General features: G+C 47.5%; 1 protein-coding gene across 2 annotated transcripts; it reads left to right on the top strand.

Annotated features, from left to right (window-relative positions):
• The first annotated feature begins 6 nt into the window (after positions 1-6).
• Positions 7-12,624, top strand: MCEE (methylmalonyl-CoA epimerase). Of its 2 annotated transcripts, none has more exons than XM_037053779.1 (3): positions 7-148; positions 6,826-7,163; positions 12,194-12,624. In XM_037053779.1, exons 1-3 carry the CDS (start codon positions 22-24, stop codon positions 12,344-12,346), a joined length of 618 nt encoding a protein of 205 aa, XP_036909674.1. In that variant the 5' UTR covers positions 7-21; the 3' UTR covers positions 12,347-12,624. The 2 variants fall into 2 exon arrangements, with proteins under 2 accessions (XP_036909674.1, XP_036909675.1); XM_037053780.1 differs by lacking the exon at positions 7-148 and adding an exon at positions 299-442.
• Positions 12,625-14,420: the final 1,796 nt, after the last annotated feature.

Genomic DNA, 14,420 nt, shown 5'->3' with positions numbered 1-14,420 from the left:
CCGCCCCCAGCCTGAGAGCCAATGGTAGCACGAAGACTTTCAACGGCTTACGCAGGGGGTGGAACGCGAAACAGAAAGCCATTGGTCAGCTCATGTGCCTTTGAAACTTTCTCTAAACATTCTATTTTGTATTCCAGAGGAGCCCACATTGGGTGGCGAGTCCTCCTTTTAAGTGCCTGCTTTAGATGCATTAAGATTCAGTACTAAGAACAGGTGGCCTGCCCCCAGCGCGCAGCAGAAACACTGCAACACCTGCCACGCCCCCTGGTCTCGTGTGTCCCGCCCCTCCGCTCCTCAGCTCCGCCTCTGGCCGCGTTGCCCCGCCCCTCGGCCGAGCTTCTGGCGGAGTCCAGACGCGCTTCGGGATTTAGCCTGCCGCTCCCCAAGATGGCGCGCGTGGTGAAGGTGGCCGCAGTGGTGGCGGCAGCTGCGAGCGTAGGAGGTGACTACCCCGAGTCCTCGAGGCTCGCCGTGGGGTGGGGCGCAAGGGACGGAAGGCCCGGGGCTGCAGGAGTTGGGGGGTGGCCGCAGCACCTAGGTGTGCCGCGCTCTTCCGCCGGAGGCGCGCTCTGTGGCCGCTGTCAGCACCTGTGGCAGAAGGTACCTCCCAGGAACGCCTCAGGTTATCGGGGTGGACAGTGGGGGTCCTTGTTCTCAGGGAGTCTCACAGCCACCCTGGGAAGGGTGTGCAGCTGAGGTTGTCCCCTTTTTCTATGAAACCCCAGGGAGGCTGGGGAACCTGCCCATGGGGACGGCGTGACCGGGACACAAGTAAATGGCAGAGGGACAGTGAAGAAACGGGAGAAACCAAAAAGAAGGGCCAGCCCTGTAAAAAACGTAAGCTGAGCTCCCAGCATTTCCACCACCTGCTGGGAGCACTTGAGGGTCAGTTGTGGAAAGAGGTGCATCTTCTCCCCACCTGCGCTAATATAGTTCTTTTCTTGTATATGAGCAAGAAAGATCGAAGCAGACACATTTGTTAGGTTCCTTGAGTTATCCACATCTCCATTAAAAAGTAAAATGAAGAGGCTGCCTAGAATCAGTGATGACAGGCCTAGAATCAGTGATGACAGAAACTCAGATTTTCTGACTGCAGCCCGCCCACTTTCTCCCCATTCCCGCCTTTTCTTTTCCTCATTAGAGAGCAGCTCTTTCCCTTCACCTGGAATTCCCTGTTAGGAAGGAAGTGCTAAGTGGTAGTGTCTCTTGAGTTAACATTCGCCGTAAATCCTTCAGCTCAGCACCTTCAGAAAGTGTTCGAGGGGGTGAACCTTTAAGAAGGTCAGATTCCTCTCCTGGAAAGTGCTGTCTGCACCCCACTTCTGAAACAGTGCTCTGTGCATCCTCTGAAGTCCGGTTGTTTATTGATCACTAGTGGCCAAGGTGAAGTGATGGGCCACCTGCAAAGAATTGTGGGAGAATAGCCTCAGCACGTTATCCGTTTAAAGAGGTGATAGGTCTCCATGAAAAAATATAACAACAGGGAGGACAGCGTGTTAAAATGAATGTCAGATTAACAAGTGATACTCAAGTTCTGCTAATAACATGCCCTCCTGGACCCTCTTTCCTCTCCTTGGTAAAATACAAGTCAGTATCTGATCTTAAACCATTGCAAAGAAAAAGCAGCCCTTTGCAAAAATCAAACAAATAACAAAAACCTCATAAAAGAGCCATCTCTTATTATCTCTCAAAAACCATCTTTTAGCAAGTAGATGTTGTTCAGAGAACATAAACTAACAATATTCAAAATTGAGGATCAAAAGAATGGTAAACAATTTCAGAGCAATGAGAAAATTGAATGTAATGATTTAACAATATAAACTTCACGTCAGACAGGCCTGGGCTTGAGGCCCAACTTTGCCACCTAATGTGACTGAATAAAACTACTTAATCAGGCCTATTTCCATGGTCTCTAAATGGGAAAAATGCTGCTATCTGATTTGTAGAGTTATTGAAATGATTAAAGTGCTCACTAGACTATTACTATTAACTCTATTTTATGGCTATGAAGACTCATGGGCAGAGCTGGGCTGCTTCATGATCCATCCTCACTTTTGACTTTGCGATTTAATAGGTTACTTAGGCAAGGTTGCAGCCTTAGGCAAGATTGCATGGAAGTATTGTTGCATAACTAACACCGAAATTAGCCCATGGGTCTCCACTAGGAAGATGAGGTCAAATCAGGGAGAGATCAAGCCAGAGGGTTCTGTCCCCCACGGATTTCAGATTCCAGCAGGAGGGAGAACGCTTTGAGGTGGAGGCAGGTCTGCGTTGGGGAAGACAACCAGTTTATAGGTTTTGGAAGACAGAGTTGTTACACATACTGTTTCCGCTCTTACATGATACTAAAAGGAGTTCCCAAGTCAAAACAATAGTCATGCGCAGTGTAAGGGCGTTACTATAAACAACGAATTTTAACTTGGAAAAATTATAAGTCAATATTCTTGTATCGAAATGCACGAAGAGCACTGCACTTGTAATGCCTTCCAGCAACACTATTTTACCCAGACATCGGTAGTCACTGAATACGGAAATATCACCAACGTGCCCCAGATCAGAGCCCCCACAGTACCATTCTCCAGAGTGCAAGGGGAGTAGTCTCGGCATCAAGGGTAGCAAGTCGTGAGTGATGAAGCAGTGCAGTGCATACAGCAGCGCTTGGGGCCAGACATGGGCAACCTTTGGCTGTTGAATGGGATGTTAATCTAAGTGTACCACCACGTGCAGGGCAGGTGCATAGTCACCTTTTCCTCTAAAAGAATAAAATGTGAGATACTTCCACTAATAAACAAGTGACTTTCCAACCTTCCTAAAAGTGCTAATGATAATCCTTGGAGTTCATGATGCACGTTGTGTGCGCCAGGCTCTTTTCTAAACCCGTTACATGTATTCATTTTAGTCTAACGTCAGTGCTGTGACGTAGGCATTGTCTTCTTGTATGAGAAGACAAAGGCACAAAGAGGGCAAATGACTGGCCCAGGTCACACAACTAACGGTGGGACCGAGACCTGGGCAGCCTAGCACCGGAGCCCACGTTTCTACCCATAGGTACTTACCCACAGAACCTGAGGGCGAACATGTCAATAATCATTGGAGTATCAGAGAAGCTTTGTGTATGTGTATTATTAGAAATACTTTTAGTCAGGATTTCACCCTTCACCCATGGGCTTTTACTGCAGTTTTCTTAAAGGTTATTTACATAACGTAAAAAATAACCATTTTAAAATGTGTAATTTAGCCGCATTTGTCACTTTCACTGTGTCGTACAAGCATCACATTTATTTAGTCCCAAGACATCTTCATCAGTGCATAGGGAAATCCCATCCCAAAGACACGGTCACTCCCCATTCCTTCCTCCCTCCAGCCCTTGGCAACCACCAACTTCCTTCTTAGTCTCTATGGATTCACTTGTTCTGGATATTGCATATAAATGGGGTCATACAATGGATGACCCTTTATGTCTAGCTTCTATCATTTAGAATAATGTTTTCAAGGTTCATCCACGTTATAGCAAGTATCAGTACATCATATCCATTGTATGGATAATTTTACGTTGTACAGAATGAATATTATCCCATTGGCTGGTGCTTGGAAATAGCGCTGCTATGAATATTTACCTACAAGTTTTTGTTTGAGTCCCTGTTACCAATGAATTTGGATGGCTAGGAGTGGAATTTCTGGGTCATACAGTGGTTCTGTATTTCACTTTTTGAGGAACTGTTCGCCTACTTGGTGCCCGCTGTACCATTTTACCTCCTCACCAGCAATGCACAAGGGTTCCGGTTTCTCCACATCCTCGTCAGCACCTTCTTTGTGGATGCGAAGTGGTACCTCATTGCGATTCTGATTTGCTTTTCCCTAATGGCCAATGACGTTGAGTATCTCATCATGTACTTTTGGGCCATTTTTATACCCTTAACCCTTCATTTTAAAGAAGCTGAATGATTGAATTCTCATCGGCATCACTGTATTTATTTTTGCCATGTTGCTAGAACAGATGCTTTAGGGACCAGATAAAACCAATAAAGGGATATTTCCTTTCTCAAACTAGTTTACATTTCTAGGGATAAGATAAACCTCTATTGCTATAGACTTGACTTTTACATTTTATAAAGATGATATCTATTTTCCTAACCTGTTAAGAAGATTTCATGTTCTGTTAAAAGGAGAAAGAACCAGCCATTCTAGGAAACTGCTTCCTCTTCTCCATCTCCAAATGATAAGGGAGTTTGGGAGAAAGACAGACTACAGTGAGGCTTCCAGGTTTTGAATGTCCCTAAAGCAAACTGGTGTCGTGTGTAAAACTTCACCTTCACTGGGACATCTAGTTTGCCCCTCGGACATTTCTGTGTGTTCCAGTGCTGATGACATTCGCCTGCCCAGGCTCCCCTCGCTGCTGGTGTCTATGGAGATAACACGGGGAGGAACTCGGACATGCCTACAGTCAGTGTTTGACTTGCCCACCGGATTCTACAGAGCAGATGGCTGATTCATGTGCATGTTACTCTGAGTGCACAGTCTTTAATACAAATACACTCTGTGCTGAGCTTTCATTGCAGCTGGTACACAGAGCCGAGGTGCAGGGAGAGAAGGGACCAGCAGCCAGACCAGCGATTTTGCTGGTGGTTAGCATTTTGAAAGTTCACTGCTGCCGTGACTTTGAGATAGTTTCTTGGTCTCCACAGATAACTCTGCATGCCTCATGTCTCTCAACTAGCAGACAACCATTGTATGTCATGGACAATAAGAGGGACTGAAATTTATTGTGCACCTATTATATATCTGGCACAGTGCTATATTTTATACCAAATATCTAATTTTCACAACAAACCAGCAACGTGGAGATTTAGTGGGCAGTACGTATATTTTACAACTGAAATAAAATACAGTAGAATAGAAAATATGAGAGCACGTCTAGTGAAGACTAGGTATTCTTTTTATCAAGTTTACTTTCAGTTGAACAATTACGCATGTGTGTACTGGGTTGGAATACACTTGAATTTCATGATAATGCAGGGAGTTCACAGAACAGGGTTGTGCCAGTCTAGCGATCACGGAAACCTTTAGATCGTTCAGTAATCAATAACACAGGCTGGAGCCTGGCAGAAGACCACACTAGGCTGGCTTCCACCTTCTACTGACCAATGGCGCATCAGGTTTGTGGAGCAGAGCACCCCGTACTGGTTATCAGTCCCGGGGGAGGACCCTAAACAAATGCCCATTGTACCTGGGTATGAAGCTTCCTAGCCCTGCGTGGAATCTGCTACACTCACAGAGCAGGAGCGGCTTCAGTGGTGGGTGTCAGTCCCCCGTGGCCAGCGGGGCCCTCTCAGTGGCCAGCACAGGACAGTTTGCCCTTGTACACCCACCTCGTGCCACAGTAGAGAGAGCCTTGTCCCATCCCTGCGGAAGACAGATGTGACAGTGGGTTGGCCACACTGGGCCACACTGTCGGCAGAGCCACAGGAGCATTCATGGAGGCTGAAAGAGGAAACGATGTTCCCAGCACCAGGTGGCAAGGCCTGGCACATGCCGGGTGGGCTGCGCATCTCCATAAGGGCCCGCTGCAGGCCTGAGGTCTGTCCAGCGTGGCTTAGTGGGGGTGAAAGAGACTGTGTGTGGGGCGGCCTCTCCCAACAGGGTTTAGGTCCTTGACTAAAGTCAAGCAGTGCCACTTTCATTTCCTTGTTATCGAAAATCTCACTAAAGGGGGATTAATCTTTTGTCAGCTGAAGCTCTATGGTACTAGGAACTATTTTGCATTAACAGCTAAAAATCTATGGTTTAAAATGTGTTCTTCAGTTTGCTATTTCTTACTTTTTTAAAAAAAATATTTTTTTTATTTATTTACCTTTAGAGGGGAAGGGGAGAGGGAGAGAAACATCAATGTATGGTTGCCTTTTGTGCATCCCCTGCTGGGAGTTGGCCTGCAGGGAACCGGCCTGCGACCCAGGCATGTGCCCTGACTGGGAATTGAACCACGATCCTCTGGTTCGCAGGCCTGTGCTCAATCCACTGAGCTACACCAGCCAGGGCCTATTTCTTACTCTTTAATCAAGTGATGCAGTTTTGCAAGACTGTATTCAGACCTTGTGCATGCATATAGCTTTCATTCCAGGGTGAATCTGGCTCTTGAAGTCGAGAGTTTAGGGACAGAGGAAGCGGAGTTGTGACACAGAGAACACATGGCAGCCCTCTTCAGCTTCTCAGTCAAAGAGGTTTCTATTATTTTTAAAAATATTTTAAAAATCTGGTGTCAGTGGAAATTCTTATTGGTTTAATGACCCTCTTGTTCTTTGCATCTTTTCCCCCAACAGTGAGCTACTTTGCCTGGTTGATAATCATCCAAATAAAATGCACATTGAGGAGTACTGTAAGGTCACGGCTTTAATGAACTTAATGCAGATGGTAACACAAAAGATCAGTCATAGATAGGGAAGAAAATTGCTTGTCCTTATCAGTAAACGTGCTACTTCACTGTCATATTCAAACTTACCCTTTGTTAAATGCACAGAATAGCAAATAATTCTCAGTAATAGCAGCTACCCCTCATGCGTTCTCAGTAAATATAAACTTATGAAAAATGACACTCTTTGTTCTGAATCTAAATAGCTCAGAATTAGCTTTCTAATTTCAGTCAGTTATTTCAGAAAGGAGTGAGTAATTTTATAGTTTTGCCATTTATCTCCCCTGATTTAATTTCAGTCATTGAAAAGACTAGGTATGTAAATAATTTCTACATGGATTATTTATGTCATTAACAAAATATTTTCAGAAGTGCATTCCTCTCTGAAGAAGGATCTCAATGGCCGCTCTGTTTTCCAGGGCTTTTCCCCAGACTTCAGACTACAGTTCCCGCGATCCGGGATTTGTCCACGTTGCAGTCCCCACCTCAAGTGGCACGTGCTGTGTGGAGCCTGGGGCGACTGAATCACGTGGCCATAGCCGTGCCCAACCTGGAGAAGGCCAGGGCCTTTTACCGGGATGTTCTGGGGGCCCAGGTCAGTGAGGCGGTCCCTCTGCCTGACCATGGGGTGTCCGTGGTTTTCGTTGACCTCGGAAACACCAAAATGGAACTGCTGCATCCCCTGGGAAACGACAGTCCGATCGTGGGTTTTCTGCAGAAGAACAAGGCTGGAGGGTTGCATCACGTCTGCATCGAGGTATTTCACTTATTTTATTTATTTATTTTTAGAGGGGAAGGGAAGGAGAGGAGAGAAATATCAATGTATGGTTGCCTCTCGTGAGTCCCCTGCTGGGAACTGGCCTGCAACCCAGGCATGTGCCCTGACTGGGAATCGAACTGCGATCGTGTGGTTCGCAGGCCCGCGCTCTATACGCTGAGCTACACCAGCCAGGGGGTATTTCACTTATTTTAACGCATGGTGCTTTTAACTTCTTGTTCACAAAATGTCTTACTTTTTGAGATTATATGTAGTTACCGTCATCAGAAACTTGTATTAAGTGCTTCTGTTTTAAAGTTTTTTTAGGTTTTATTTATTTATTTTTAGAGAGGGGAAGAAAGGGAGAGAGGGAGAGAAACATCAATGTGTGGTTGCCTCTTACAAGCCCCCTACTAGGGACCTGGCCTGCATACCAGGCCTGTGCCCCGACTGGGAAGCAAACATGCGACCCTTTGGTTCACAGGCTCAGCACTCAATCCACTGAGCCACATCAGCCAGAGCTGAAACTTGTATTAAATTCTTTAAGGGGAATGGTACTACTAGTCATAGTCAAAGATGGATTCATAGATACATATTCTCTTTTCCTCTAGACAACTGCAGATAATAATAATGTAGTTTATGGAATCTGGATTCCACAGGCAATATAAAAGCCGCTGAAGTTGGCCGCAACACATCTGAGTTTTGACTGTAGTATTTGTTCATTGTGTACAACCTTCAGTATAAGAGAAACAGAACCGCTTTCACTCTCACAAGGCAATTAGGAGAAGCAACTAAAAGGGCTTTTATAAAGTAAGAATTCCCCTATACGTGCTAAGTATTCATGTAATTATTTTCCACCCTTAAAATTCTGTTAGCTTGTTTCTTACTACAAAGGCAACACATTTTCAGTTACTGACCCAACATTTCAAGATGTCAGTTGCATCTGCCAACATTTCCTGAAGAAAACGTGAAATGTTTGACAAGAACTTTCTCATCAGAGAGCCTTTATCTGTAGATGTGCACGTCCAGATAACTGCCTTTCAGAAAGGAGTATCAGCTGTAGCAATTACACTTTAATTTCCATTCTTTGGATGGGACGAAGACCACGATTCATTGTTAGCTTCATTCCTAATCCAGACGAGAGTAGGGTGGGATTCAAGGATTTTCAGAGTTCACATTGCAGACATATCTGAGAGCCCACACTGTGTGTATATACTTGACTGTGCACTTGGGTTCGGCGATGAATGGGACACGGGCCCTGCCCACAGGGAAGAGGGCCTCGCTCGGTGCCCCATGATAAGCAGAATTAACATACGTGTCTCCTCTGTTACACAAACGAGAGGAAGATGGATTGCTGCTGGCAGGCTGAGGAGGGGGGGGCATCTGTCCAGGAACTCCCCAGGTGGGCGAGAGGAGGAAGCTCTGCCAGGTGTTGGGACTAGTGTGGGGGAAGGCGCCAAGTTGTTATAAAGACCACCGTTGGGCCCTCTGGCAGTGCACAGGGTGCTCGAGGTGCAGCATTGTCTTGGATTCTCAGAGCCACCCTGTGAGGGCACTGTTCTCCCCATGCGACAGGTGACGGAGCTGAGACATGGAGCAGCTTGCCCAGAGTCCCATTAGCAGTGAGTGACAAGGCTGGGGTTCAGCCCCAGATTCCTTTTGATTCCAGGGTCCGTGCACTGTTAGCCATGGTGCCAAATTGTTGGCATTGTGTGAGCTGAGTTTAAAATCCAAGGTGGGGGACCCGTAAGATGTTAGGGGAACTAACAAGGCCTCATATTGAACTTTTATCCCTTCCTTAGGAGGTTAGTTTTGGCTTCAAGTCTTTATCACAGTGGACCTGAGGGTTCGTCTGAGACCCCCCAGGATGACAAGCAGGTCCCCAGCCTTTGAATCCGCTCTTCCCTGTCCCACACGGCACTGTCTGCATCCGACATCAGAGCCCAGGCCTTCAAAGGGAGCTGATGCGAGTTAGAAGTTCACTTAAGAATGGCGCGGGTTGAGTAGTGTGACAGTGAATATGGAAGCAGGGCCTGGGGGAAATGAGGGTGTGTATCGGTGTAAAGTGGAAGTGGGCGATAGGAGAAGGTGTGAAGTGGTTGGTTGGTGGCCACATCACTGTGTCACTGCCCATCATTACCCTCCACTTCCCACAGACAATCAAGCGGCTCCCCTAGGAATTCAGGTGGATTTTACTTTTGTGTCCTCAGTCTGAGAGCGAGGTGTCCCAGCCGCGGGGCAACCCTGCCATCATAGCTCCTAGTGCCCGGGGCCGCCCCGCGCATCGCCCCCTCCCAGCCGGCTGCCGTGGGTGCTGGGGATAGGTAGGCACGGAGGGGACAGCCTCCCGTCCTGCTTCGCCAATGCCCTCAGGCCCTGCGTGTCCCACCAAGCATCCAAGTGACATGTACACCCTTGTGCCCTGCTTCCCACCAAGGGTTAGAGGTGATGGACCAAAATGAAGCCTGTAAGGCACCACAGGTCAGCATCCTAACAGAGCAGGTTCCAACAAAGGGAGTGGAAGGTCAGTAAAACTGACAGGAAGATTAGTGTACCCACCAGTTCTGCCAAATATTGCTTCCCCGTTGCCACAGAAACAGGAAAGTGCACACTGTGAAAAGTGGCTACAGCCTCGTCCTCCTCCCCTCCCCTCCCCTCCCATCCCTTTCCTTCCCACACAGTTCCGACCTGAAGATGTCAGGGAGGGCAGAGCAAAGTCCTGTGCACGCTGGCGGGGAGAGCTGGAGGAGCCCTGCTCGAGCTGTTGGCTCTCGGGTTGGGACACAGGGCATCCACACGCTGGCACTGCTGGCCCTAGGGAAGGCTGGGCGGGCCGGTGCAGGGCATCAGAGCAGGGTGGGTCAGCGAGCTGTACCCCCGAGGTGGCCAGGGGTGTCAGCAAGGAGGCATCTGCATGGGTGCCTGCCCAGTGCAGGCAGTTGGAGCCCAAGCTTGCTGAGGGAGGGGGCATCGGTGTGTGGGCAGTGGGGGGTGGGTGGCATGTGGGAGCCTGTGCATCGCGGGGGGGGGGGGTGAGGTTGTGCCTAGGGAGGCCTATCAAAGGAGGCAAGCTCCTGGCGCCAGAGGAACAAGTTGCAAGAACAGAGAGGATGTCAGATTTCATCTTGCAGTGATCCGTGCTGGCCCAGGCTGCTGGGGGCGAGCACGTGATGAAAATGGCATTTCAGAAATAAGAGAGAAAAAAGTGTGAAGAAACGGCAGCAGTTGTCACAGTTTTATTTTCTGGGCAGTCATGTAACAGGTGACTCATGTTCTTGTTTATGCTCCTGGATATTTTATAGATCTTTGCTCACTGGGCATATGTTCCCTGTGAAGGGAAAGTTACATAACCTTAAGGTAAAAGGCTAGTGAGGCAACTTATTCCCTGCGTGCCAGGAAATGGCTGTTCTTCAGTCAAAAAGGCAGAACATTCTACTTTCCAAAAAATCCCATTCTCTTTTCGGCTTTACAATAAACCCTGGGGCACTGCGAAGCTCCACAGGGCATCTGTGTGTCACCAGTTCTCCGGTGTGGGGCTTGTCCAAAATGATAACATTTCCAGAGAACAAAGCAAAAAAGGTAGGCAGTGTGACCATAAAGGTTTAAATTTTCTGTGTTATTAACTGAAGAAAAACTTTGCGATGTCCATCTCCTGCTAACATCATTTTGTAAATGAAAGGGCCTTTTTATTACCAAGAAAAAAGGGAAGCAGAGGAAAAGTTCAAGGTTTGGAAGAACACGTGTCAAACTGAGTAAAGCAGTCACGACCCCTGGAGAGGAGAACGGTCATCTGCAGCGGCCGAGGTTTACACAGCTTTCCTTGTCCGTTTAAATGTCCACATACTGCACGATTTAAAAATTATTTTCACATGGAAAGACTGAATTTGGACCAACTCTGGGAAAGCAGAGAAAGAGATCCCCTTCAACAGAGTCAAAGTCATTGTTTCAAGGTATGGTCAGGAGGAACCCCATTGCTGTGGAAAGGTGAGAGCAGACCAGCTGTCTCCCCGCAGCAGGAAGTGACCATGCCCACAGGCTAGGCAGGGCTTCTCAGAATGCACAAGTGGAAAAATGTTGTTTGAAGAAATCATAGTTGGTTGACAGTAACACTTAGTGTCCTCGTCGGTGTTTTGGCCAGGTTTAGAATCCAGTATCTATATAACCCTTGGCTCTCTGAAATAAGGTTGTATGAACGTGGGCATTCATTGCATGTGCGTATTGGGTGCCGCCTGTTGGGAATGCTCTTAGGTCATTAACCTCCAGGCTGGTCTGTGACTGCTCAGGAGGACGGCTGCTCATCCCCTCTCTGTCTTACCAAGTGGGCTCCCCGTCCAGCAGGGTGGCTTTCCAAGGCAGAGGGGCATCGTTTTCCCCTAGAGTATAAAGACATGTTTGCTTCTTTCCTAGGCTGCCAATAAATGTGAGGAAAACAAATGATTTAGAAAAGGGTTGAAACAAAATTAGACACGTTTGGATTTTTTAGAATGAAAAAACACATTTTGGTTACTGCTTACTAGTGATTTGCATGTAAATGAAGTTTTAATTTCAAAAGTACTAACCAAGTAGTTTGGCAGGTAGGAGGTTTGGGGATCGGGGACACACTGACATTTGTTGAGTGCCTACCATAAGCTTACTCATCTCCTTTTAAGCTCTTGCCCATTTATATGGCAGGCCTCCTCTCCCTGTTACTGATGGGGAGCCCAGGGCTCTGAGGAAAAAACAATGTGCGCAGTATCACTGATCGTACCAACAGAAGAAAATATTACGAAACGTAGCACATAGTGTTTCTGCTATAAGGAGAAATGTCTGTGAGTGGTGAAGATTCTCTTTGAGCTGTCTGTGAGCATTGCAGGTGCTCACCTAGGAAAATCGAGCAACTTCTCCTTCCCTTATTCTTGGTTTAAGAACGGCTCTGCCTGGAGGCGCAGGAGATGTGGCACCGGACCTTGTGGAGCTCCTGCCAAGTTTCATGATGCTTTTGCTCCGTGCTTTTGTGATCTCTAACGTGTTCTTTCCTTCCTCTTCTCAAGGTGGACAACATCAATGCAGCCGTGGCGGATTTGAAAGAGAAGAGGATTCGTAGCCTAAGTGAAGAGGCCAAAATAGGAGCGCACGGAAAACCTGTGATTTTCCTCCACCCTAAGGACTGTGGGGGAGTCCTCGTGGAACTGGAGCAGGCCTGACGTGCGCCTGCAGGGGCTGCGCCCCCTGGCCTGGGGCGGCGTGGTCAGCACGCACTTGGTGCGGTGTTCTTCACTCTGTTACTTCCAAGTTAAAACTAAGTCACAGAAAGGGATTCAAAAAATTATTTATATGTCCACCTGTATATCCACATATATATTTGTTAATCACTTTGGGCTATCTCTCAATTTGGAGAAACTTTTGATTACTTAATACTTGGGGAATACTGATAAAAGTCATGTTCATAGCAACAAATTATTCCCCTTCTAAGAGGGGGTAACTATGGACAGAACATTGGTGGTATGAAAGGGTGTGCGTGCATGTGTGTACGTGTGCGTGTGTGTCTGTGAGAGAGAGGGGATGAGGCAAAATGGGCACACAGAGGGTCAGGGCCCCAAAAGCCTTGCTGTTCTGGAACAGTCGTGTTCACAAGTTCCGAAGGGCAGGCGTTTGGGGCAGAAAGCATGAGACGCACAAATAGGAAGCGTTGTAGGGGACGTGCCGCATCATCTATGGGTTGCATAGATAGCGGAGTTCCTTTGAAAGGCAGCAGACACGGAGAGGCAGTGACCTTGTAGAGTTAGCTATCATTCAGGTGCCAGAACACGACCCATCCCAAAGGGATATTCAGAGTAAATAGAACCCATTGCCGAGCCGCTTATGGTCCAGCTGGGAAAACAACTTCGGGAAATAAATGTAAATACCCACAAAAACACATGAATGAGTTGAAAAGGAAAGGGAGAGGAATATAGCTCTCAGAGGATGGGCTTAGGAGCCTGTCAGGTCTTCGGTCAGACTTTCAAATATGATAGAAACAAGTATTGAATGATGTGAAGAATCGCAGATGGCTGGGTGTACAGGATGCATAGTGCGTGGGGAAGTGGTTAACATCTTAATTCACGGGTGCTTGGGTGTCGGGTGGATGAGTAGGTGTGGACACATCGAGCTTGTTGCTATGGAAGCGGCTGAGCCACCCTGCCAGGGCTGTGCTGCACATTTTATAAACTCAACCCGTCGGTCAGATTGGACACTAATACTCAGCCCACTTTACGAGTGAGGAAGTAACCACCTCCACTACCTCTGCTTCCACGGAAGAGACAGTCCATGTTTTAGGGGGACCTGTACCTGTTCGGGGACAGACACTGGGTCTGCTCTTCTCCCATGTCTAAACCCAGGGTTCTCTGCTGTGTTCACAGTGGCAGTGGGCGCAGTGGGTGCCAGCGTGTGGGCAGCAGGACGGGACGGGGACCGGAAGCGTCTTCCAGCGGACGGGAAGATGGCACCTTAAAAAGTAATCTTGGAGTCCAGGGTAGGAGAGTAGGTTTTCTTTTTCTGTGTCTGTCCGCCAACATGTATTCTGCCATTCTCAGGGCTTTTGAAGGAGCCCTAAAATCAGGATGAACTGAGAGTTTTTATGGCCTTGTATGTCCTCTTCCATCAAATGACGATGGTCAGCTGACATTGACGACAGGTTTCCTGACTCCGGGTGACACACAGATGTGACCCTGAGTTCCCAGAATACACAGGGTGTGAATGTGGATGGCACCACCCGCTGAGGTCAAAGCCAGGGTGGCTGTTAATTCCCAGTCAGGCAAGTATTTTACTTCTATGTGCGTATTCCTTTAAAAGATTTTACTTATTAATTTTAGAGAGAGGGGAAGGGAGGGAGAAAGAGAGGGAGAGAAACATCTGTGTGTGGTTGTCTATCAGGTGGCCCCCACTTGAGACCTGGCCCACAACCCAGGCATGTGCCCCAACTGGGAATCGAACTGGCGACCCTTTGGTTCACAGCCTGCACTCAGTCCGCTGAGCCCCACCAGGCTGTATGCATATTCTATACCAAAAGCTTCCTGTTGGTTTTAATTCAAATCATAGTTGCTAAAAAGCCAAAATGTATTCTACATTTTTATGCATGGAGATAATTGGTTTTTATGAGAGAGGAAGGCTGCTGTGTTTTTTTACTGAGAGAAATGCCAGAAGTCCTTCTGAGGACTGGAGATAAGGAGAAAAGGGCTTCCCTTTGCCAGGCACGCAAGCAAAGCCCACAGGCAGCGTACCTGGTGGGAGTCCTTTCCA

The sequence above is a fragment of the Sturnira hondurensis genome, unplaced genomic scaffold (assembly GCF_014824575.4).
Source record: "Sturnira hondurensis isolate 20B ecotype Veracruz unplaced genomic scaffold, ASM1482457v3 Scaffold0007865, whole genome shotgun sequence".
In the NCBI taxonomy this organism is placed as follows: Eukaryota; Metazoa; Chordata; class Mammalia; order Chiroptera; family Phyllostomidae; genus Sturnira; species Sturnira hondurensis.
This window is presented reverse-complemented; position numbering and strand designations above follow the sequence as displayed.